At 35.4% G+C, this 24,315-nt stretch overlaps 1 protein-coding gene across 8 annotated transcripts in view; it reads right to left on the bottom strand.

The window, feature by feature from the left end:
- The window catches only part of SRBD1 (S1 RNA binding domain 1), a 123,872-nt gene that overhangs the window by 85,572 nt on the left and 13,985 nt on the right, over nt 1–24,315 (bottom strand). For 5 of the 8 annotated variants that reach the window (XM_021526459.4, XM_085575927.1, XM_085575930.1 and 2 more), the window contains exons 10-16: nt 23,960–24,056; nt 22,664–22,799; nt 17,726–17,829; nt 12,790–12,897; nt 6,657–6,814; nt 5,407–5,497; nt 4,255–4,362 (exon numbers count right to left, since the gene is read on the bottom strand). In XM_021526459.4, the coding sequence (XP_021382134.3) occupies nt 4,255–4,362; nt 5,407–5,497; nt 6,657–6,814; nt 12,790–12,897; nt 17,726–17,829; nt 22,664–22,799; nt 23,960–24,056 (802 nt within the window). The remainder of the gene's footprint in view (nt 1–4,254; nt 4,363–5,406; nt 5,498–6,656; nt 6,815–12,789; nt 12,898–17,725; nt 17,830–22,663; nt 22,800–23,959; nt 24,057–24,315) is intronic. The other 3 variants (XM_085575932.1, XM_085575933.1, XM_085575934.1) reach the window with 1 other exon arrangement.

Below are 24,315 nucleotides of genomic sequence, written 5' to 3'. Positions count from 1 at the left end.
AGTACAGAAGTGTTTGAACTTAAACAGCAGTAAATTATTAATTACATTGCTTATAAAGTTTTGAGAGAAAGAAAAAATTTTGCTATTAAGTGGCAAAAAGGATTTTGCATCAAGTTTAAAACCAAGCAGACAGAAATTAAACACCAACCCACTTAAACAACAATAAAAAATACACTTGCCTGGCTGCATTCCATGCTGCATGTTGAAAACAATTAACAATTCCTGACACTTATCAAACTTCCTTTTAAATACAAGCTGAAATACTTTACTCTGAGTGTGCATTAATGCAGCATGCACATAAGAGTCAGACCAGTAAAAATGCTTGCATTGTGGCAACAAAACCATTAAGGCTGAAAGAGAAATTGTGATTTGAATCTGCCAAATACAAAGACCAAGATGGTTTTTTTGTCCTGCTTTAGCATAGTTCACCTGTCATTCAGATAGCTTTCATTTCCAAGATGCCTCAAACTGACAGCAACCAAAGAAAAACAGATTCCAGAAATATTTTTTCAAGATTTTCATTTAATCCAAAGAGGCCAATAAAATCCTGAAAGTTCATCATCTGCCATGTTAATGCTGAACACAATGTTTCATTTACATTTCTGGTCCTGTTAAAACAAATACACTTGTCTAAACTAGAACATCTGTTTTGGTTATAATACAATGTATCTTTGGCAAGAACTCACAATAGAACTAACATAAATAATCAAAAATATTTATTGAACCTTGTAACAAAAACTGATTTGTAACAAAAAACCCAAAGACTAGATATGACTGTCCCTGGCTCTAGTCCAATCCTAATCTAAGTCAATAAACACAGCTCTAAAAGGGAAACTTCGTTTTTAAAAAAAAAGAAAAAGAAAGTCCCATAGTTATTTAGGTTGGATGTAGCTATCTGAAAGCACGTTAGTTACAAAAATAGTGAAAAATATTTGCTTTAAATAAAAAACTGTCAAGCTGCGTCCAGACAGATTTTAAAGCCACATGAAAAATCATGCCATATGCCTCATTACTTACTATTGTCTTCACTGATTTGTCTTCTCTTTGGGAAACTTCAGTAAAACTCTATGGCAGTTTGTATTTGCCATTGCTAAGTATTTATTTTAATCACTTGCTTTTCATATATTATCTTAAGCCGTCATTATTTGTGCATGCACCAACTGCACACACCTTTCTGAAATTACTTCTATAACTGTCTCACTTCCCTGGAAATGCACAATTCCAAGCTCTACATAATGCACTGGACAGAAAAGTATGAACAGATTTTAATTTTTTTTATAATCCTTCCTGATCCTATTCTCCAATGCTAGTATTTCCCAAGAAAGCTGAAGCCTGTAGTACCTCCCCATCATTCACCTTTCTGAACAAGAGCTGAACAACAGCGAGTGTCCAACCTCATCTGCCAAGCGCCTTTTCATTTGGACTGCTTTAAGGAAGAAAAAAACTTCAACACAGATACAATTAGTAATTCTCTAAAACTTGCATACAGCAATAAGTTGAGGTCTGTTTTTCTGGGCAAGATTTCACCTTGATGCAGCTCACTGCATCCCTGTGAGAAGCTGAATGCTTGGGAAATGGTATCATGTTAGATGCAACTGATTCATTCTGTTACAGTTAAGTACTGGATGGGGTTTTTTGTTCTAGGGGTTTAGGTTGTTTTGTTTGGGGTTCTTTGTTGCTTTGTTTTCCCCACAGTTCAAAAACTATATTGATTAGCAAATCCATTCTTTACTTACAATTGCAACCTGCTGAAGCAGGCCTTCTTTAAGAATTAACTGTTCCAACAATGGTTGAAATTATTTCTTATAGATTTTAACTGGAAAACAATTCAAAAACATCACTTCATCCAAAAGAACACACGGGTTCCCACAGAACTGATGAGAGATATGTATTCAGCCTATTTATAAACAAAGTGCTCAATTTTTTTAAAAAAATCCTATCATGAGGAAACAACCTAATCTAAGGAAGACTTTGAACATGGAAACAGAAAAGCTGTTTGTGATCTGAAAGCACATACTCTAGAGGACTTGACTATTTAAAAAGAAGATCAGCAGGACACATACTTCCAAGTCACCTTTTACAGTTCCCCTCAAAAGGTATAGCAGCTATCCCAATGTACACCTATTCTTACCTACTGCTCAAACAGGAACACTGTACTAATTGCTCCTCATTTATCAAGTATCACATTTTTAACTCAGACTGACAAATTCCAGGCATTTCACTGGATTATCAGAAGTGGGGGTTGGATGGCTGAACTCATCATTCCTTTCTGTTACTAAGAAATACCCAGGATATTAATGCTTTCTGGAGTTAAAAAGGAAAAAGTAGCCACCTTGGGGGTTTTAGCAGCATGGCTTGGAAACCCCAACACTGGATAAAGCAATGAGATGGACATGAAATTAATTTATAAGAAAGGGATATATGGAAACCCCAATCCTTATGGGAAAAAATTCAGTACAGTCTGACAAAAAAGAGAGACAAGCACTGCAAATGCAGCCTGTCTGTAAACTCACACACAAATTACCACACAGACAGCAGTATACAAAGTTTAAGAGCCCCAGATGTCACCTACAGCATGAAGTACAAAGAAAAAAGAATCACTTTGCTTTAATGTGAAGTACTTAATAGTCTGCACACAAATTATGAAGTATGGACTAGCTCTTTGACCAACACAAGAAAACCATTAACAGTATAAATATGTAAACAGAGAAAAATATTTCTGATTATGTTAATTTTCAGGATATTGTATATCATGTTAAATAACTGCAGTTGTAGATTTTTGCTACAAATATCAGTTTAGGAGAAAGTGAAAGGTTAAAAAATTATCAGTCACTACTAGAGAAAGCAACAAACTTGCTAACCTGACTTCTGCCATACAGCATTTATACTAATTCCTATTACACAACAGCTTTTATCAGTTCTAAGCATTTGGTAACTTAAGTACTACTTTGAAAATTTTGTCATCTTGAATTATAAACAAGGAGAAAATACTAAATCAGAAGAGGTAAACAGTGAGAAAAACAACAATCACTATTATATAATTTTTTCTGTGTAAAGTAGTATATGATCAATAAACAAAACCACTACTTCAGATGAAATGTTTATTGCTATAATAATGGATTTTAAAGCTATATTAAGTGAACAAGAGTGAAATTAAGCATTTGCCAAAATCCACACAGTATGAAGTGTTTTGCACTCTCTATGAGGTAAAACATTCACTGTTTTGGCATTGGAATCAGTAAAGAGGATGCCTAATTCTTCAGAAGCTTGAATAGCCTCATCCCTTTGCAAACAAATACAATTAGAAAGCTTTTACTACATCTCCTGGAATAAAAGTGTGATTTAAGAATGGAATCTTGCATAAATTTACTTGGGAATTATAGAAATGAAGAACTAGTGCAATCACACCATAAGTCAGCAGAAATAACATATTTGTTAAACATATCTGTAAGGTCACTTCCTAATTTATGAGAAAAAGGCACTTTTAAATGTATAGCATAGTTTGAACAGCAAAAGGCCAAAACCTTCTTAAAAAATATAAAAAGCTTATTTCAGTATATTAAGACACTGAAAACTAAATATTGATATTAAATGTCAGCACAAAAGATAATCCAAGATAAATTTTAAAAAATCCTTAGAAAAAAATAGAGATGGGAATTTAAAAAAAAAGAGAAGAGTTCTGCATGGTAGAAGAGAAAGTGATATAGCACAGTTTCCCTCCAAACCAACAGAAGAATACTTCAGTTCAAATTCAACAAACTAATGGATAAAATTTGAAATCTGAAAAGGATAAATATATTCACTACTCTCCACTTGGTATTAACACAGTATTTGTTTCCAGATCATTTAATTCCCATAGGATTACCAAGCATTCCATGCTGCAGTCAGACAACAAAAGCTTTATCACGTGCAGTTAAACCTCATGTATCGAGAAATAAATACACAATGCCAAATGGGTCCTTCTTAGTTTGTGTTGCTATTCTCGCATACTTTGTTACAATGCCAACAGCAAGAGAGTGAACCTCAGGAAGAAAAAATAAAATGCTTCAGTCAGTCTCTCTTACTGGCTTAGGATAACTACTGTCATGCTTCAAAGAGCTACAGCTAATTTTCTTTGGCTAGAACATTGGGTCAAGCTTGACTCAAATGCAGACAAGGCAGCAAAAAGAAATACTTTGAAAATTACATCTAAAACTACCTGTTAGGTTGAAATATGCTGAACAAATGAATAATATCCCAGCAAAGGGATCTCACCAGTAAACAACATCCAGCGGTGCAAAATATTTCTTCATAATTAAGTCAGCAAAGTAAGCTTCTGTTTCTCTGCAGGCCGTGCCATTGCCAATCACAACAGTGCTGCAGCTTTGTGCGGGTTAAAAAAAAACAATAATTATTCTCAAATATTCTTTTATGCCTTTTCAAGCATAGCATTCAATCCACCACAGTGATCAATACATCTGATTTTAGATGACACAAGGCCCAGATGTAATGAGAAAACATTCCTAGAAGCATTATGTTGTGTTTAACAGGTTTTCAATAAGACAGTTCATGAGATGAGTCAAAAATTTTCACTTATTTTTAATGGGATTGTACAATGGTAATATAAGCAGAAAATCAAAAAATGATACTTTATATGAACAAATGGAAGGTTATTTATAGTCCTCAAACACTTTCACCTCGTATTTCCCTCATCTGGTATGAGTCATGAAAAAGAGCAGAAGCCAAAGCAATCAGCATCTTAATTCCTTAATGGGAATATCATAGTTTCCAGCAACTTCCAAGGTCATTCCCTCTCATTCCCCACAGCACAGCCAGTCAGCCACCAAACCACCTTATTTAAAGCCAATCTATGCTTATAGACCAACTGGACTGTATGCTGTGGTAATTCAGCAGCTGACTCAGTAGATCAGATGTCTGTCCACAGACAGTTGGATACAAACCTCTAATCATGCTGCCCCTGCTTGTAATTCCACTTGGAGAGCTACCTTTGCAGGATTTCCTTTGCTTAACAAAACTCTACCAAAATCTAATGCAGCTTTTGGAACAGGGAAAGACTGATGAGTGATTTGGAGGTTGCGGGGGCTAGGAAGAGGAAGGCTAAACTTATGTCTTAGCTGAATGACAATTTCTATTCCCAAAAATAAATGGATTAACAATTTTATGGGGATACATTCATAGCACACAGCCTTACTCATAGCCATGGCTTGATTTGATGTGCTTCTAACATATATGTACTGCAAAAGCACAAACACAAAAGAAAAAGCAAGATCTGAATTAGACTAAAGAAAACAAACCTCCAGTTAAATCAGTAGAATTCTTATTGCACTCAAAATCAAGTATTTCTATAGTGAAGATCTTCATTGTGTTAGGTAAGAAAGAGCAATAAATGGAAGTTTCTTTACATACTTGTACTGTAGCAGAAGCCTCTTTATCTTCTCAGCTTCACGAAATCCTTGACCAGAATGCAAGTAAACTACATCAGTATGGAGTATCTGACCTAGAACAAAAGGCAAAGCCATTTGATTAAATCCACAAAGGTCCAAAGGCTATATCCTGCAAAACTACTGAAGCTAATTTGATGATTCACAAAGAAAGCTTCTTAATCAGTCATCTTTCCTGTTGATCTTTATATCCATTTAGAAGAAATGTATGGTTGGCATAGAACAAGAATGTTTTGGCAAAAGAAAAACAAGTTAATACATTTTGTAGCTCCCTGCAGACATATTCACCTAACAAGTACCGAACATCTAAACCTATTAGCAAATATAATGCATTATATCACAGAGAAAAAGAGCAATTTACTATAAGATATTTGTTCTAGTGTAGTACAATTTAGAAATCCAGTAAAGAGTGATGAAAACTAGAAAATCTAATGACTTCCAATACATGAGTTCTAGAATTTCAATGCTAGCTCTTGTCATCATCCCATCTATCACATTTAAAAAGAACTGTATTAACCAGTATTATAGTTAATGGTGCAATGAAAGCTCAATCATTTACCCCACCTTTATTACCTTCTAAAGAACACGCTTTTCTTTACATTCTCCTGGGGTGGATAGTCTCAAGCAAAAAGCAACAACAAAATAAAAAGGAAAGAAATAGTTTCCACATAAATAGTTTTCACCTAGAGGTGTGTATCCCCTGAATAGGGTGAAGTGGAAAGGCTCTGTTCTGTATGTGAACTAAGAAGTTTTGCAAAAACAATGTTTCTGACTTCGTACATTAAACAGACACACTACTAAAAAAAAAGGGCTGAAAAAGTGTCCAGATGTCCAAGACACTAGCCATGAAAAAAGCAATACTATAGAAAGTATTTAAATTCAAATTCTTTGTTAAACAATAAAAATGCCAGGTGCTCTCTTTGCTGACTACTGAGGGGTACAATAATTTCAATCAGTATTCAGGAAGGCAGAAGGCATTTTAAATTCTATTTAAGAGAGCAGTAATAACACCAAAGAAGTCACTGAAATCCAGGTGCCAGAAATTTAACCTTAAGCTAGCTGAAGAAAGGAATTTATATAACAGGATGTGTGGAAAGCACTAAAAGCTTTACAAAAAAAAGAATTTTACAAAAAAAGTAGTTTTTGAAACTCTCTTTAATCTAAATTAATACATTTTTATCAGTCCTTCCAAAAACATTTGGAATTGAAACTTACTGGTTGGTGAAATAATTGCCAACTTGCAGCCATGTTTGTAGCCAGGATCTACTCCCATCAAAGCACGGCCCCTCACAGGGCTGGTCAGAAGCAGCTGACGGAGATTTCTCCCAAACATCATCACAGACTCTTTCTCTGCATCAGATGTCAACTTGGATCTTAGAAGGATAGAAATAAAAGAAAAAAATCCCAAATATTTTTCTTTCAATTGACTTTCAAATACACTTATTAGTTCTTCCAAAGTTGTAAGGCTTTTTCCAATCATGTTTGCATCATCTTTAATTAAATGTTACAATTCAAATCAAGTTGTTGACACCTTTTTCAAAAGGATCCACTATATATCATCTCATTCTTGTTCTACGAACGTCAGTCAATATAAAAAGTACAAGAGAAACACTTCTAAGAACATACACCCACCAACTACCATTCAAACATCAACTCATAATTTTGAGCAAAGAACAGCTTCCTTTAAAAGCTGATGCTAAATGTAAAGAAAAGTGGATTTGAAGGAGGCATGGATCAAATTCATCATAATTTCACAGTTCTAGAGAAAAATCAAAATCCAGCAAAAAAAGGATGGTGATTTACACTGAAAGGTACCAGAGAGAAACTGGAAGGGTCCCTCCAATTAATTGCTAACACACCATGACTCATAAGGCATTTAATTTTGTCTTTGGATTGCTTCATTTAACAGATATCAAAGAAGTGTGAAGACTTGAGCTTTTTCTAGGAGGGTATTCTGATTCCTCAGAACAAATTGTAAAGCTGCTGGGACCACAGTGTTCTCTTTCTTTTCCAAGTTATGCTCTTCAACAGAAAGAAGTGAGGTAGTGCAGTAAGGGTTGACTTAGATGACTTGAAGCACAAACACTTACTGCAGAGTATCACAAGAAACTAATTAGTCTTGTTAAGATGTAAAAGAGTCAAAATGTCTTACTTGTCAGATGTGGCCAGCAAGACAATGACTGACAAGGACAAGTATTTTCATAATGGTATGGCACTTAAATATTTTTGTATCTGTTACTTTTTAGTTGTTTTTTTTTTATCACATGTCTGATTTCTTTTTCAGGTAAGCATGATCACTTGCCTATGCATTACATTGTCAGTAACTTCAATTAGGGAGTCAAAAGGCAGTGCCCTTATTCGCCTTTTCTTTTTTACCTATCACTGAAGAAAGTCTACTATCTTGGTTTATTTCTACAGAATGGAAAAAACTGCATTATGGTTAACTAACCCTATCAGAATGGAATAGGGAAAATTATTCAAGCTGTTCAGGTCAATGAATGCACAGCACAAGTACACTACAAATAGCTCGAAGAGAACCCTTGTAAGGGCTATTTGACATGATGGAATATGAAGCTGGTTTTGGTTGCAGAAGAACTCAAAAGCCTGACTTGAATTTGCCCAGGATCCAACCAGTCAACTAGCTAATCCCACAGTGGTACAGAAAGAACTAATAAATCTTCATTGTCTCTCATTTGTAAAGTAGTCTAGAGAGAGGTCTAGGTCCTCTTTCACACATTACTGATGGAACATTTCCTAGGGAAATGTGCAACAGCAAAAGGCTCCCTTTTTCCATGTGTTCTTTGTTTCTGTATCAGGTAGATGAGACTATCACAGATACAATTCAAAGAGAGATGGTGAAGGGCATACATACATTATAAGGCTCCTTAGCAGTTCAAATGGACCCTCAGCAAAGAGCAGACACTCACCAAATGTGTGAATGGCTGCACCAGTTCAGCTAAATTGTCCCTCTATTCCAGTATTCTGGACCCAAGTCTGTCTCCAAGCAGTTGCCTAAGCAGCTGATGGAGCAGCACCAGCATCTGTCCCATAATCTTGTCCTAGCCTACAACTGCTTCCAGAGTATTTCCTGGGCTTGGCATGACTTGTGTCTTTACTAGCTAATAATAGAATGCTTGCTCAACTATCCAACCTCCTCCTGAAGGCAGATAAATTTCTTTCATCCACAGAGTCTGTTGGCAATGAGTTTTCCAGGTCCATCACAAACTGTGTAAATAGCTGTCACCTTTTGGTTAGAAGCTGATATTTTTTTATTATGCTCCCCTAAGCCTTACACTGGAGGGAAGTAAAAATTTATCCCTAGAAACCTTGTTCCACTCTTCACACATTTTTCTCTAAGTCCTCCTTTTTCCAAGTTGAAGTCATAGTATAGCAAATTTTTTTTCTTTCCAGAGAAATTATTTAATTCCTCATTCCCCTTCATTGGGCCTTTTCCAGTTCCAGTGAATTATTTTCTTACTTCTTACCCCCTCCCCATGTGAGTGGACCAAAATGGAAAACAATATTCCAAATATAGGCCAAATAAATAAATCAATCTTTGTCTTTACTCCTTAACTAAATAACCTCATCTTCTGAGCCCTTAACACTCATGTGAAGCTACCTTCTACGGTGCCAAAGCCCCTCTCCTGTGGCAGGATAGCTCAGAGCTAATAATTTTACTTATGAAAAGATAACTACTTCCCCTTGAAAGTAAAATTTTATGCTCATTTTCCACTGCATTTCAATTGCCATTCCATTTTTTGATCATTCAGTATTACAGCATCTTCCTCCAATTTTTCCCTTCTCTAATTAAAAACAAAATCTAAATCACAGAACAAGCTGCTTCTAGGGGGAGTCCAGAGACAGCACAATTAGATGCCACTTAGGAGAGACGAGAGAAAACTCAGAGGAGTATGGATCTGCTGTATACACATATAAGAGAGAATCAACCAGTCACCCATGAATGCAAATGAAGATTAAAAGTAGCTTGTAGACAATGGAATGGAATGCCCTTGGACCAAAGGCTCTGTACAAAGACAGGCCAATTCCATCTTTCCACCTATCCCATGGAAACAGGGTCCCAGCTGCCCACAAGGCCAAGTCCTCCCACGCTGCAAATTCCTGTCAGTCCATCTAAGAAGGGAGACTTGTGTAGGAATTAAAACTGCCCCTAAATACATGCTATTAGTTATGTCAGCCTTATGGAAATAATGTTTAAAATTGGCATGGGTATACAGCAACTTTTGCAGCAACAGGAAATGTTACTGAAATTGCCAGGTGTGTAGGGGGAATATCCTCTCTATTATGTAATATCCTGTGTTTTTAAATTTCAGATATAGACATCTCTTTTTTCTCTGTCTCTTACTCAACACTTGTATCTATTACATGATCAACTGTCTGAAGCAGTGGCCCTTAATTTCAAGCCTGGTATAATAATTTGATACTTTGGAAAAACACCCCATCAAGCTACCCAAAACACTGTAATAACCTTTCTCTTTTTCAGTGTATTACTGGCTTCATCCAAATGGCAAGATGTACAGCTTCATGCTTTTCCAATTTACAACAGTTCTTGTTAATATGGCAGAGATCAAAGGCAAAGAGTAGTCCTCCTCTCTAAATACAAGCAAAACGGCTATTTTGGAAAAAGAAACCCCCAACAAATAAACCTCAAAAATCTTCAGTTCCTACTTTATGAAAAAATAATCAAATGAGGACTCCAAAACACTCCCTTGAAGTCTACAAAGCACTCAGACTGCATATCACTAACAGGTGTATTGTAATAAAAGCAAATAACCTAATAATGATCTATTAATTTCTATATTCAATGTTATAACATTCAGTATTTAAACTGAGATTTAAAATTCCACACTACCAATTACAGTCTGAGATGCAATCATTTCTGTGGAAAAATATCTGCAAACTACCTTCAGGTGTGAAACAAGATATACAGAGAAATGTTTGTGTCCCTGAAGACAGAGGAGAGAAAGCATTCTGCAAGAAAGCATGGAAAATAATGAAAGGATTATCCATTAAAAAATATGCCCATGCCACATCAGTTGCATAAAACCCTGATGGAATCATTCCATGCAGTACTGCAACAAGATAAAATGTATTTGAAAGAGCCAAAATCAACAGTGGACATTATTATACCAGATACAAGAAATGATATCTGACAGAATGGAAGAAAGGAAATTAAACAATAAATAAGGTAATCATCTTGCTGGCAAGTTTCATTCTTCTTCTGATCACTAGAAGCACCAGCAATTTCAACACATTCTTGGAAACTTTCTGTTCCAACATTTAATGATAATAAAAAGAAAAAAGAACAGCAGGAGGTGGTTGGAAATATTAATGCTAAAAGGAGGTATTGAATACTTTAGCAGCCCTTTGCAAGAGTTGGAAAAAAACAGTCCTGGTGTATCCAGAAAGAAAATAGGAGGAGGATAAGGGTTAAGTGGTCAGGGACCAGAATACTGTCAGGTGCTTTGAGTTCCTCTCTGTGGGAGAGGTTTCAGATTTTCCTATCCAAACTCCACCAATCATGTAACATCATCATAAAGAGCAAAACCTAAGCAGACATCCCCTCAGGCACCAGCAGCAAACTTCATATTCTTCTCATTGATTACTTCTGTGCTACATCCAAGAAGTAGTAGGGAAGGAAGCTTTTTTCCTCTTTTGATTAATAGAACATAAAACCTACAGTAACCTCCTGCTCCAGCAGTTCTCAAAGCATTACACAAAATACAGACTACAACAGTCCTGTGGTACAAACCACTGAATAAAAACACAATAAAAGTGACTTGAAGCACTCCTATATGTCAGGTTGTTTAGTTATTTTAAAACCAAACCCCACTAAAAAGTATAAAAAGTATTTTTTCTTTATTTTAAAAGACTTTGATTGTAGAGATGGCTAGGAATGACAACTATTTTCACTCCCATGTGACAGAAGCCAACAATTGAACTCTCCACCATGAGATGTTCACCATTTTGACCACAATAGACACAGCGCCTCCCCTACAGTAGCTACATGTATTGTGGTCACAAAATAGTAAGTGAACTCAGTATTTTTAGAAATCTGTGAAATTCTAATTAAGAAAAAACCAGGCTCACTAATCAAAAGAGGTGAAGCAATCTTGCTTGCAAAGCAATAAGCAAACACAACATACTATAGTGAAGAAGCTCAAAAGCCACCAAAAATACATGCTGTCAAAATCTTGAGCTGATGGTTCTTTTCAGAGAGGTAGAACACAGATCATTCTTGCAATGACATTCATGAAGAGGTGTCAGGAAAACAACTACAATTCAAACTCAAAAGCATACCCAGGAAAGTACAGAAGAAACTTTCACAATGTGGTTGCTGACTTTTGGTACTAGATAGCACGTCATTTTGATACAAATAATTTCAACATTTCTGGTCCAAGAAAGAGGGTCTCTGATATATTTCATTTTGAACTACCTCAAAAAAAGCATTAACATTTAGGTCACATATCAGATAGCCTTGCTAGAATGAAGGATGCTATGTTTTGAGGAGCTTCTCTGGTATTGAAGAATTCCACCATAAGTACTATTAGCTACTAGAAGATAACACTCTTCATTGACATAGTAAATAATTTCCACTAGGTAAACTCCTACACTACACCACAATACGCCCTATTTAATTCATGCTAATTTGATACTAAGTTTTACATTTCCTTTAAATTTGGAACAATATTATAGATCTTAACAAATTACATGATATCCAATGACATAATTACTACAGTATCACCATGAATAAGTTTACTGACTTCTCTAGAGACATCACAATACACGCAAAACAGTATCAGACTAAAACTATGACTAATTATTTTGCCACAAAATTAAGCTGGCAAACACCAGGGGTGCTTCCAGCCCTAACAATACTTGGCTGAGTTCTATATCACAGGTAAGAGCAAGTCAGAACAGTGCCACTGACAGTCCTATTGCTGTGACACAAAGAGAGGTTTGAAAAATTCAGTAACATCATGGTTTATGCTATTACAAGAATAAAGACACAACTATCATGATAGTTGTATCTATACTTTATTAGATAAATGTATGAGACGTGTAAATATGTAAAATGTCTTCACAGAAAGATCACCTCTCTACCGTAGCCTAAATTGGTTCTATAGATTTAATTTCTGACCCTATCCAAGACTACACAGTTAATTTCTTCTGTAAGCACAGAGGATTAGAAACACACTGATATTTTCAAATAGATAAATATAATATTTTCAAATAGATAAATATAATAATCTAACAAAACACTGGGGAGGGAATTACTAAAAAAAAAAAAAAAACACAATATGAAAATACAGATCTATTCCAGGCTTACCTGAATTCCCTACAGAGAAGAGGATATATAAGGCGCTTATATGCATCCTCTATGGAACTCCGTAGCAGCCTCATAAATTCTGGTTTTAAAAATTGTTTTGGTCTCCATCTGCAAAAGATTGGAAGAAAAATAAAAAAATATCTTAAGACGACATACAAACAGCTAGATAAAAAAGGAATTTTCCAGAAAGGCTTATACATTGTAAAATCCTATAAACTGCAGAATTACTACAATAATTATGCAATTAAATCATGAGTCAAATATGATTAGTTCTAATACCTCACAATGGACAGGCCTATATTTTCTTGTCTTAGGTATTAGAACACAATTCTGGTTTATGTTTTAAAGACAAGATAAGAAAAAGCATTCTCCACTTTGAGAAGTCAAAGCTTATTATAACTGAACAAAGAACTTGATTCTATATTACCTTTAGGGTTGCATTGTTTGCTATTCCTCAATACATTAAAAAATGACTAAACATCCTCTGTGATTGTCACTGCAGAATTACTGAAAAAAAGGCAGCTATGTACAGATGGAGATTAAGGAGCTAAACTAATGCCAATAAATGAAACCTAATTCAAATTTCATTTGGAATCCATCGAGTATCTCTATTCAACTTCTAAATGAATTCCTACTAATTTTGCAGCAGTTCTTAAACCACAAAAGAAAAAAACTTACAAACTGTTTTTCTATTTTTCTGCTACTAATATATTTGAAGTGTAAATAATAATATAGGAAAAGGAAAATTAAATAAACAATACCAAACAAAAACAAAACTGTCTTCCAAATTTTTCTAAGCCAAGCCCTTTGAAGCCTTGAACTCTTTTCTAGGTAGACTGCACGGTAACTATATAACTATAATGACAAGTACTTCAAATTTTGCTGTAAAATACACCTCACTCTCAAAGCTTCCTAGATATTTAATCCATTGATGTTTTTGATGAGGGCAAAGTTCCATGAAGGAGGGTGTGGGGAGATGTGGGTTGGTGTTGTGCATGCATGCGAGTCCTTGAACAAGCAGAACTGACTCATTGAGATTGTCCACTCTGTGAGAAGAGATTGAGGTGAAGGAGAAGCAACCAGATATATTCAAACAGAAACAAATACTATTGACATTTTTCTATAAAAGTCCACCTGTTTTTCATTACTTTTAAAAAATATGGATAACACTTGGTTTTCTTCACTTATTGTATTAATTAACATGCCTGGAGTCCCAAACTGTAATGGGAGATACCCATGCAAGTTTTCTAAGCTTTTTGTTTGGATGGCTTGGTTTTTTTAAATGAAACATGCTGCAATGTTTTGACCATAGAACTATGGTCATAATGTGTCCAGCTGCAGAAAAAACAGAACTGAATTCTACTTTTGATCTTGTTTGCTTGCAGCCACTCAAATACTGAGAATTTCAAATCGCTCCTACTCAGACAGCTTTTCAGTTGTCTAAGGGGATCTGCAACTTCCTGAAACAGCTTTTCTAAGTGTCTGTGCATATAATAGTTGAGAAATACAAGATTGAGTTAACCCTTCATTGAGCAGACAGACACAGGAGCAGAATTAAGCTCACCATTCATTTTTACAACATTCAGGGGTGTAATTAGCCACATGACCTCATCACTTTGCTAACAGTTCTGGCAAATAGCTCTATTATACTTATTTGTAACTAGAGACTCTTTCCATACCTATATAAAACTGGGAAAAGCTTTAAATCCTCTTATTGCCATCACATTCCATAAACATTAAGGTTTTACAGGTGCAAGTATGATTACCCCACAAAACATCCTCAGCATGAGTAAGAATGAATTTGGAAACCCGACAGCTGTTTCCCCCTCTCTTCCATCCATTAAAGTCAGTTAACAAACTTTTCCTCTGTAAATAGGTTATCACAACAGGTATTTTTATTGCCTCCTATAGATAAGTAAAAATTTAGGCAACATTCTGTTAGAAGTTGCTACAAATGACAAAACATTCAAACAGGAAGTTCAATCATAGCAAACACTGTAGTTTAATAATTCCAATACTTCTTGAGAGAAGAGAAAAATCCATTCGCTGCAAAAAGCAAAGCAAAATCATGTGTGTATGTTTTTAAAGATCATCACAGAATAGTTAAGCTTCCCTCTGAGAATGGATTTTTCTTGATTATTTAATCAAGATCTAGCTTTTGAAGCCAAATTCTTAAAAAGCTCCATACAAATAGTATCATCTTACTCTGATCATCAGCTCTCCATGTCCTAGTGCTCCCAACAGGGACCACAACAAACATAAATGGCTTAGACTACTGAGACACTAGAGGGTGGAACTACACAAACAGAATTAACAGAGCCCACATTAAGAACCTCCAATACTGATTAATAACTGCTCCAGGAAGAACCCAGCTATGCTTTTAGACCTGAAGGACAAGCAGCAGAACTTTGTGTTCCTCCAAGACATTAAGTAAAACATGTACCACATTAGTAACCACAGACAAAGCAAGCCTTTAAGGTCTGTACCATGGACTTTACACAAGATCTGAGAAATTTGCCTGGAAACTGAAAAAACATCATCAAACATCAAATTTCATTTTCAAGGCTGCAATTCCACTTGGGAACAACTCCATGTTGTTTCGACACTCAAAGCCAGCTAAGCAGCCCCTCTCTGGCTCTGTAACTGATCATTTTTCTGTGTTCAATTTCACAATAAAGTCTTTGGGACCAGTACAGTTCTAGTGTTAATGGAAGTAGGTTTACTGTCAAATCACAGAGATGCCATTTTCTGGGGAAAAATAGAATCCATAGGGCCTGGCATATAGATATTCCTGAGTTTTCTACACAAGCCCAAACTGCAAGGAAACAGGTGCTTATGCAGGCTAATAAACATTCTGAACATGCAAAAAAATGTACAATATTCTTAGACAGCATCTACACAGAGCTCAATGCAATAAGGAATTCTTGTCTTCCAAACTCACTTTCTACTGCAGGAGCACTTAATGCTAAAAAATTTGTCTCAGAAGAACACAAAAAGGTTAGAATATTTGCTACTAATCCACTAGGCAGTAGGTGATACTGTTTTCTGGCTAAAATACTGGCCAAATTCTGTAGCAAGCTGGCATTTCTGGTTCTGCAACTGATTCTGTGTGCGATCTCTAGCAAATTAGTTAATACCTTTGCAAAGTCTTGAAACCATTGACTAAAAAAAAAGTTATTAACCTTCTGCTCTAACCAGCAAATCAATGCAATGAAAATAATGCAAATTCCACCCCTGGACAACCATTTCAAAGCTTGCAGGGCAGATAACATATTGACAACTGTGTTATCAAACTGACAAATAGTAATTCTAAGGAGGAAGATCAGAATCTGTCCTTGATGTTAATGCACAAAGATGTACTAAAACTATTCCTTCAGAAATTTTATAATGGTGGAAAAGTGTCCTTAAATAGTAAAAAGCCATAACCATGAGCCTTATGAGTGCTAAGTATTAATAAGTATTCATTTCCAAGGTCAATATTCTTCTTATCACAGGATGACTCACAAAAGGGTAACCAACCAAAAATATCTCAATTTACATCCCACTTTTATTTGTGTAGCAGTGACAAGCTGTTCCATTATCTGTGGTCCGCAGTGCTTCCAAATTCTGTCATAGATGCAGAAAAAGCGAAACTGACAGCTTTGTTCTGCTTACAGAATATACATCTTAAGGGGAGGACAGAAATTCTGTTATAAGTACTAAAAGTAGAAAGAAACAGGTGTGTTTATGACTCCTGATACTTTCCTGGAAACAAAAAAAATTACTTAGCATACTATGATCTAAGAGTAACAGTATCTGGCCAAAAAATATTTTAATACTTTCAGAGCCTTATTCTTACTTTTCAGAGGAAAACAGCCTTATTAAATTTCTACAATAAAACAGAACACTTTTACCACATCCATTTCTTGGACTTGTTGTGAAAAAGATACATGCTAAAGCAGTATCACTGTATTTAGTTTTCTACATTAAAAGGTGCATTTCTTCCTATTTTTCTTCCCTCCTTTTGGTTATTCATTTTTAGAATGCAAAGGAAGGCGTTTCTGAGACACCACCAGAACAACGCCCAATATCTTAAACTACTAAGAAAGAGAAAGTAATTTTTTATACATGCAAGGAAGATGCATTGTTTAGCTCACAATATTCTCCAACAGAGGACATCAAAGTACAGCTTCCAAGAAAAAAAACTAACAGATACTGCACAAAACCCGTATAGTTAGCCTGAACTTTTGCAAAAGACCTTGAAAATTATGCAAGATTAAATATCTCACTACAGGCTTAAAAATCCCAGGCAACTTATATGAACAAATCAGTAAGAAATGAAAGAATCTGGTTTTTACAGCAGTTTTCTAACTTCAACAGAAATCAAAATGGAAGAGATGGTTCACACAATATGTGAGAGCTGTGCACTGAAAGCAGTTATATTTATGTTCGTCTGTTAAATTCATTAAGTTCTTTTTAAACATGAAATTCCTTACATTTGTGAAACTTGAAGTTATGTACTTCACAGACCTAAAATCTGATATAGCCCTATTTAATCATTGCAATTGGGCATATGAAGGTATTTTTCAAAGTTTGGAGTATGCTCTATTGGATTCTAACAAGTCCTTTCAGTAAAAGCTACTGGATGCAATATAGACTACAATTTGGAAATATATTGACATTTCATCAGCTTTGCATATGTTTAAAAAAAAATTAAAAAAAACTGCTTAAAGAAGGATGCCATAACTTGCAAATAAAGCCCAAGGCATGATCTTTTCAGCATAATGCTACAGCAGTTGGAAATACAGAGTAAGAATTACCCACTTGCTAATTTCATCTAATCTAATAAATATTTGTTTAATTTGTTCTCTTAATGTAACAAGACAAATGAGATACACTTCAGTATGCAGCTGCCTATAGAAAAGAGATTTCTGTAAGACTATGTATCCATGCAGACCTTTCATTGACACACCACCAACAGAATTCATTCTTCACCCCGTCAGGAATGTTGACCTTCACTGTCAGGATCTTCAGATTTTCCCCTCGGTTAATGGCCAGAATCTAAGTGCAAACATAAATGGCAGAGACAGATGACACACAAAATATCCAAAAGATAAACTTATCAACATTTGTGTACGCACTTGCTTGACATTCTGCAGCAAATCAGGATGGTGGTACAGTAAATCAGTTCACAAAGTACTAGCACATACAGATAACATCCACAATTTAAACACAGATTAAATTATGCCATGGCATAACATTTTTCCTGGAGTTTGCAATCTTAGGATCTAGTTTAATCTTAAGCACATTTATAATGCAAGACAGCATGAATTTTGGTGGTGGAATAATCTTATTTAATAACCCAAATTAAAAGTCAGTAAATTAATCGAAGAGTGATTCCAATCAAAACTAGACATCAGAAACAGAAAAAGTTACTTCTATGCTTCAGATTCTATTTTTCTTCCCATTATCAATCCAAATTTTAAATTAATTATGAATCACAACTTGTGACACAAAGGTGCTCAGCTTAATTTGAAAGAGGATGAATGCAGTTATTCATGCCTAATTCAGAAACAGCAGAAAAGGATGTAAACTCACTCTCTTTACAGTAACACTCCAGCCTTAAACCATATGCACATACTTCTGACAGTCTTGTGTACTTAACTCCACAGTCATGACCTAAAGCTAAATTTGGTTGCATAAATGTTACCTGCACACAGAGTTCAATTTTACATGGAAGGCTATGACTCTACATTTAAAACCAGAATCACATCGCAAGTGGTGGATCCTGGAGGATTCTGATGGATAACTCCTAGTCTAATCTCACCATGGAGACACTGAATACTCACCTTAAAACTAAGAAAACTCAGTGATCAGCAGATTTTAGAAACAGAATAATAATCAGAAGCAAATAAAATGCACACCTTTGAATTTCATGTTTTCTTCTGAAGTATTTTAAAGTAGAAAATTACCAAAGAAAGAAACCCGATGGAAGCTGACATTCCTGTATGACTACACATGTTGCTGTATGTAGCAGGCCCTGAGCACTGTCACAACAGAGCATCCTGTGTCAATCATGAACTTTAATTCAATCACTAGCTAACTCAGACATGTCACATATGTTAAATACAATGGTTTAAAATGACTCCAGGACATAGTACCAATTTATATTCCTCAGCCTTACTGCTCCTGTGACATACCAGGCCTGACATATCATTGAACAACAAAGCTAATAATAAAGATTGCATGTGAAATATTATAGCATCTGGTACCTTGACTGCCAAAGCAAATGTTTTCATGTAGTAATTATAAAGACAGATTTTAACAAATCAAATGCTTTCACGTTTATTCTGACTTTACTTTTTAAAAAGAGAGAAAGCTAAATGTCAAGTTAAAATGAAATCAAAGTGATGCTCACAACAGAGAATATATGTGATAGAATTTTATTGTCATCATTCAGCATGCTGTCAGCAGGGTCAATATTTGCATCACATTCTGTTTCCTGGCACTCCATCTGCAGAATGTGTCAGTCACCTGAACTTAAACCAGCTGTTAATGCAATCACTAATATTTATATTTTTTATTCTCAAACAATCTGCCTAACCTGTTCTAAGTGATGCATTCAGAGAAGAATTATCATCCAATAAATGCTCAGTTAAGAACAGAATTACTCAATTTCTCCCTCTAATATAATAAGGCTCTTTTTGTTTAGTTTGGTTTTTTAAGTAACAGGTTAAAATGAGGCTATTCTAGTCACAAAGCAGTCTTCAATTCTGGAAAAAGACTGTTTTTATATGAGATTGGAACAGATCCAGGGCAACGGCTGTTAGAAACAACATACATTTTTCAGAGAAAGCAAGAACAACAATATGATCCAGTCACAAGATTCATCAAACCTCATTCTGTTTATCCTAAAAACACAACATGCTTCATTTTGCACAGCTCTCTTATATGTTGCATATTGACTTAAACTCACAGAGTAAGTTCTATATACTTTGCCAAGGACTTTAATTTTTGATTCCTTTTTAAGTAGGAGATTAAAAATAGAGTACTTGCCTCAAATGCTACACTTTATTCATGAATTCTTTTCCTCCCACTATTTCAGTCACCTCCAAATACAGGAAAGCAACCCCAAGGCATACACAAACACTGAACTGTTTACAGTTAGTCAAAAACTCAAACTCTTGAAAGATTTTTTTTTTTCCTTTAGTTATGACAGTGCTGGTATTGCTTCTCAGCTATGTCCTAAAAGAGTCCAGTCAGGTTCTCCTCGTTGCCAAAGGAAGAAGCTGTGACTGAACCTCCTGCTAGCAAAACGTTCCAGCTGGAAACACCCACGGGGTATCTGACCACGTCAAAATCTGGAGTCAGCTTTTAAAGCTGACTAAAACAAAATTTTTTCCTCATTACAGTTTTAGCATTTTAACTTTTTCAAACAACCTGACTCCACACCAATCCTGATTAATTCAGGATCCAAACAAGGCAAAATGACAGTGGCACAGGAAGTAACCCAAACCTACAGCAGAACCAAGCTGCAGCACAGCTTGCTGCACAGCACTTAAACTCACTGCAGCATGTGCTGCAAGGCAGACTCTCAGCTGCCAGGGCTTTGGTCACAGAGGCACAGCCTGTTCTCCTACAGGAAACATGCCAGGCTACTGTGCACCGCCTATACTCACATCTAAGCCAGAGCAGAGTTAGGGTTGTACCCAGGTCTTTAAGAGCACTTGTACTTCCATACTCAGGTGATGACAAGTTTCAGTGAGGTATTTCATGGAATCTTGTGTTTGCAACTCTGAAAACAGGTGATTTAAAGCTGACTTTTGTCTCTACCTAAAGGCATTCAGAACACTGTGTCTGTATGCAGTCATGATAGCAGTAGAGAAGGTCTTCAAAGAACTAAGTTTTACAATTGTTCTTCAAAGAAACCTATTTAACCTAAAGTTCTTGGGGATTAGTAAATTATACAAATCACTCTGAGGTTCAGGCTTTCCTGTATCTTTTTCAGGCATAAGCTTCTTTTAATAATCTTGAGCCGAAGTAGAGAATTTTTCTCTTGAAGGCATCTTGAGCTCTCTTCTTAAAGAATATATTTTTACCAGTTCTTAAATGCACAAATGAACTACCTCTTCACAGTCTTAGATGAAGAAAAAAATAGACTTTTAGGTATTGAAAAGGAACCCAAGAAAAAGAAGACATTAAAAAACGGCAATTTGCATCAGTAGGGGAATAAGGTCAAGTAACAAAGAAAATTATGATGAGAAAGACTTTCAAAAGTACAATACCAGTGTTTAAGCTTAATGAAGAAATGGCAGATAAAGAAAAAAAAAAATCTCTCCTTATTTCAGTATCAAAAGACAAAAGGGAGAAAGATAAACTGAAAAAAAGAAGAACCCAAGAACCAAAAACAGAAATGAAAAGTTACAGTATATTTACAATACAGCAAATTTCACATGTCAGAAACTAGCATAAAATGCATCTTTTGCTCAGCTAGTACAGAGGGCCCTGTCACACCTTGAACCCTTACTGAAGCAGCACAAGTAGCTCAGACTTCTAAAATTCACACTACAGAAATATACAATGTATTAGAATGGTTGACAGCAGAAATATACAGATAAAAAGCAGCACAAGTGTGCAAAACCATCCCACGATTCTGTAATCTGCCAGCTGCAAAATCAGTGCTTATTATTTCTCTGAAGAGCCAGAATGGGTAAAGAAAGAGGTATTCACTTTAGCAGCAGGGAAGAATCAACCAAAGCAGATCAAGCTAATCGTAACATCAAACAGACAAATTAAGGACACATCCTAGATAAAACAGTGCAACCACATAAAGTGCTCGCCAGGTTTGGGAAATAGTTTTTAGCCCTCACTGTAGCTAAGTTTTCCTTAAGTAAAAAAAAAAAAAAAAAAAAAAAAGATGCCTTGGACAAGAAATCATACCATCATCCCAGGAAACACAACATGTATTTACATTGCTCTATCAACTTTTGTCAACCCTCTAGAAGCAACTTTTCACCAAAAACTATTAATATAAGTATAGTAAATGTTACTACTTATTACAAAGAGAAAAACTACAGGTACCTCATCAAGAGCAGCCCATTGAAATCAACAGTAGCTATTTAGTCTTTCACCTAACACCTTTCACATTGGAAAGGGGAAAAACAGTTTATAAATTAGCCTATGTTGTAATTTTTTTTTGTAATAAATTAATCCTTTATTAATTCAAAATGCACTGGTTTCAAATGGAAGGCAGAGAAAAAATGAGAGCATATCAGAGGCTTCTAAAGGAAAAGGACATTTCTGGTTAGAAGCATCTAAGTGGTCTGTCTTCTATGATATTATGGTTTGTTTTTTGTTTGGGATTCTCATTTGTTTTTTTAATTGGTTTTTGCTAGGTTTGTTTTTGTTTTTTTTAAGCTAGGTGATTGTAAATAAAACAAGAGATAAGTCACTTGGTGATTAGTTATTAGTGCAGAGGTCTTGACAGTTGCATAGAGTGCATCACATTCCTGCTTTGGAACTTCAGTGACAGGGGTAGTCTAGCTGACAAACCATCAGCTAGTAGGTTTGCTTCAGCCCTCCTTTCTTTTATCCAGTTATATAAGTCCAAGCTTAGGGCTTAGGATAACCAAAGATGCTCCACAAAAGAAAAAAAATATGACTTGCAAAACAAACCCATTTTTGGGGTACTAAATAGTAGTCCTTTGCTCTGTTTCTTAAAACAGAGATCAAGAGCTTATTTCTACATTTCAAGAATTTGAAAGCCTCTAATACTTGTGATAACTGTAAAGAAAAAAATCTTTAGAAATAGTTTTAAGCAACACAATTCAAAAACAAAGCAACATTTACTACAGTTAAAATTCTAAGAAATAAACATTAAAATAACAAGTTTTACCTGATGATGCTGAATATTCTTTATATTACAAGAAAACTCATGGTACAGTTGGAATTTATCGATATCTTTTTCATTTCCATTTTTGGACGACACTTTTGCCAAAGTTGACTGGATGGAAATGTACCTTTGATGGCACCTGAACAGGAGAAAATCAGATATTTATAAGGTATTTTAGCATGAAGCTTGTAACAAGTCATTATTGCATAGATCAAATAAAAATTAAGCTTGGAGTCTGCTCAATTACAAGTGATGTTAACTGTAATTACCTGCAGAACTGGATCACCTAACTTCATGCTAAGTTGACATAATGTGTACTGACCATAATATACCAAGAGAAGATATTCAAGCAGAAAAAGCTGCTCACAGCCCTCCTCCTCAAGGGAATGCAAACTTAAAAGCCATCATCTGCACTTCAGATATGGGTTAAAATCCACATAACAAATTTTGGGAAGTTGCAAAAAAAAATGGCAACCAATCCTGAATGCCCCTTGAGATTATCATACATACAACACACTTCAGATGAATAGGATTCCTCTGTAAAGCACTAAGTATTCAACTATGGAACTTCCAGTGGTCAAAATAACCAAAGTGACAGTCAGATAATGACAACACATCCCTTACTAAACAACCTCTTTCACTGAAATTATTGCTGATTCAAAGCAACTCTGCATGTTCCTAAGGTGGTGCATGTTCTCTGATAACTCTCCTCTCTGCCCCAGATGGCACAGAGCAGACAAAATAAAATAACAAGTGACTATTGCCCTGTCACATCAACTCCCCAGACATGACAACACTGAAGTCAGGTAATGTAAGAAAACTTAAATTCAGCTAAAGAAATTAAAGTATCAGTAAGTCCCGCTTTAAAAACAGTCGTATTTGTTTGCCTTATTGGCTACCAACGCCAAAATCAACCATCACTGCACACTCATTACACTAACTGGTGTCAAATCAGCTATTGGAAGAACAGCTTAAGCAGAATCACTTCCAAAGAGTTATAGCCTGAAGAAAGCACAAAGAGGGAAAACTCTCTTATGGGTCACTAACTGAAAGGGAGATCTGCCACACACAGGGCAGAGTTTTTCATTCTTTGGGAGTTACAGCACCATGCCATGCTCACAGCAGATCTCTACTGCACTGACAGCCAGAAGGGCTAATGAACATACACTGGAATGGCCCTAAATCCATCTTACAGGAACACAGTTTTCACATCATTAAGAAAAAGTCCTTTATCTGCCACTAGGAGACTGCATTTTACCATGTAAGCAAGAAAATTTAGAAAGTAAGAACAAAACTTACAATTTCCTGATAAAATCCAGTGTATCTTTATCTTTAGCAAAGATGTCTGCTAAAATATGCTGCACTCCAGCCTCTACTTCCTGGATATTTGCAAGCCCTTAGATGAAAAATAATTATAGAATATGCAGTCACTATAATACACAGGTAATAATACAGAAAAAACTAATAAAATTACTTTACACAACTGTTCAAGTACTAAGAAAACATACACAAGATGAAAGGAAACTGAATGAAGGTATCTGACTGGCTTGCAAAGATTTCAAAAAATCCCAATTCCTTAAATTTTTTATAAACTAAAGCTTCCTTTCCAAAACATCTGAAACTATATTTTTAATGAGCCTGAAGTGACCAGTGCA

The sequence above is a fragment of the Lonchura striata genome, chromosome 3 (genome assembly GCF_050655825.1).
Source record: "Lonchura striata isolate lonStrDom1 chromosome 3, ASM5065582v1, whole genome shotgun sequence".
NCBI classification, from domain to species: domain Eukaryota; kingdom Metazoa; phylum Chordata; class Aves; order Passeriformes; family Estrildidae; genus Lonchura; species Lonchura striata.
This window is presented reverse-complemented; position numbering and strand designations above follow the sequence as displayed.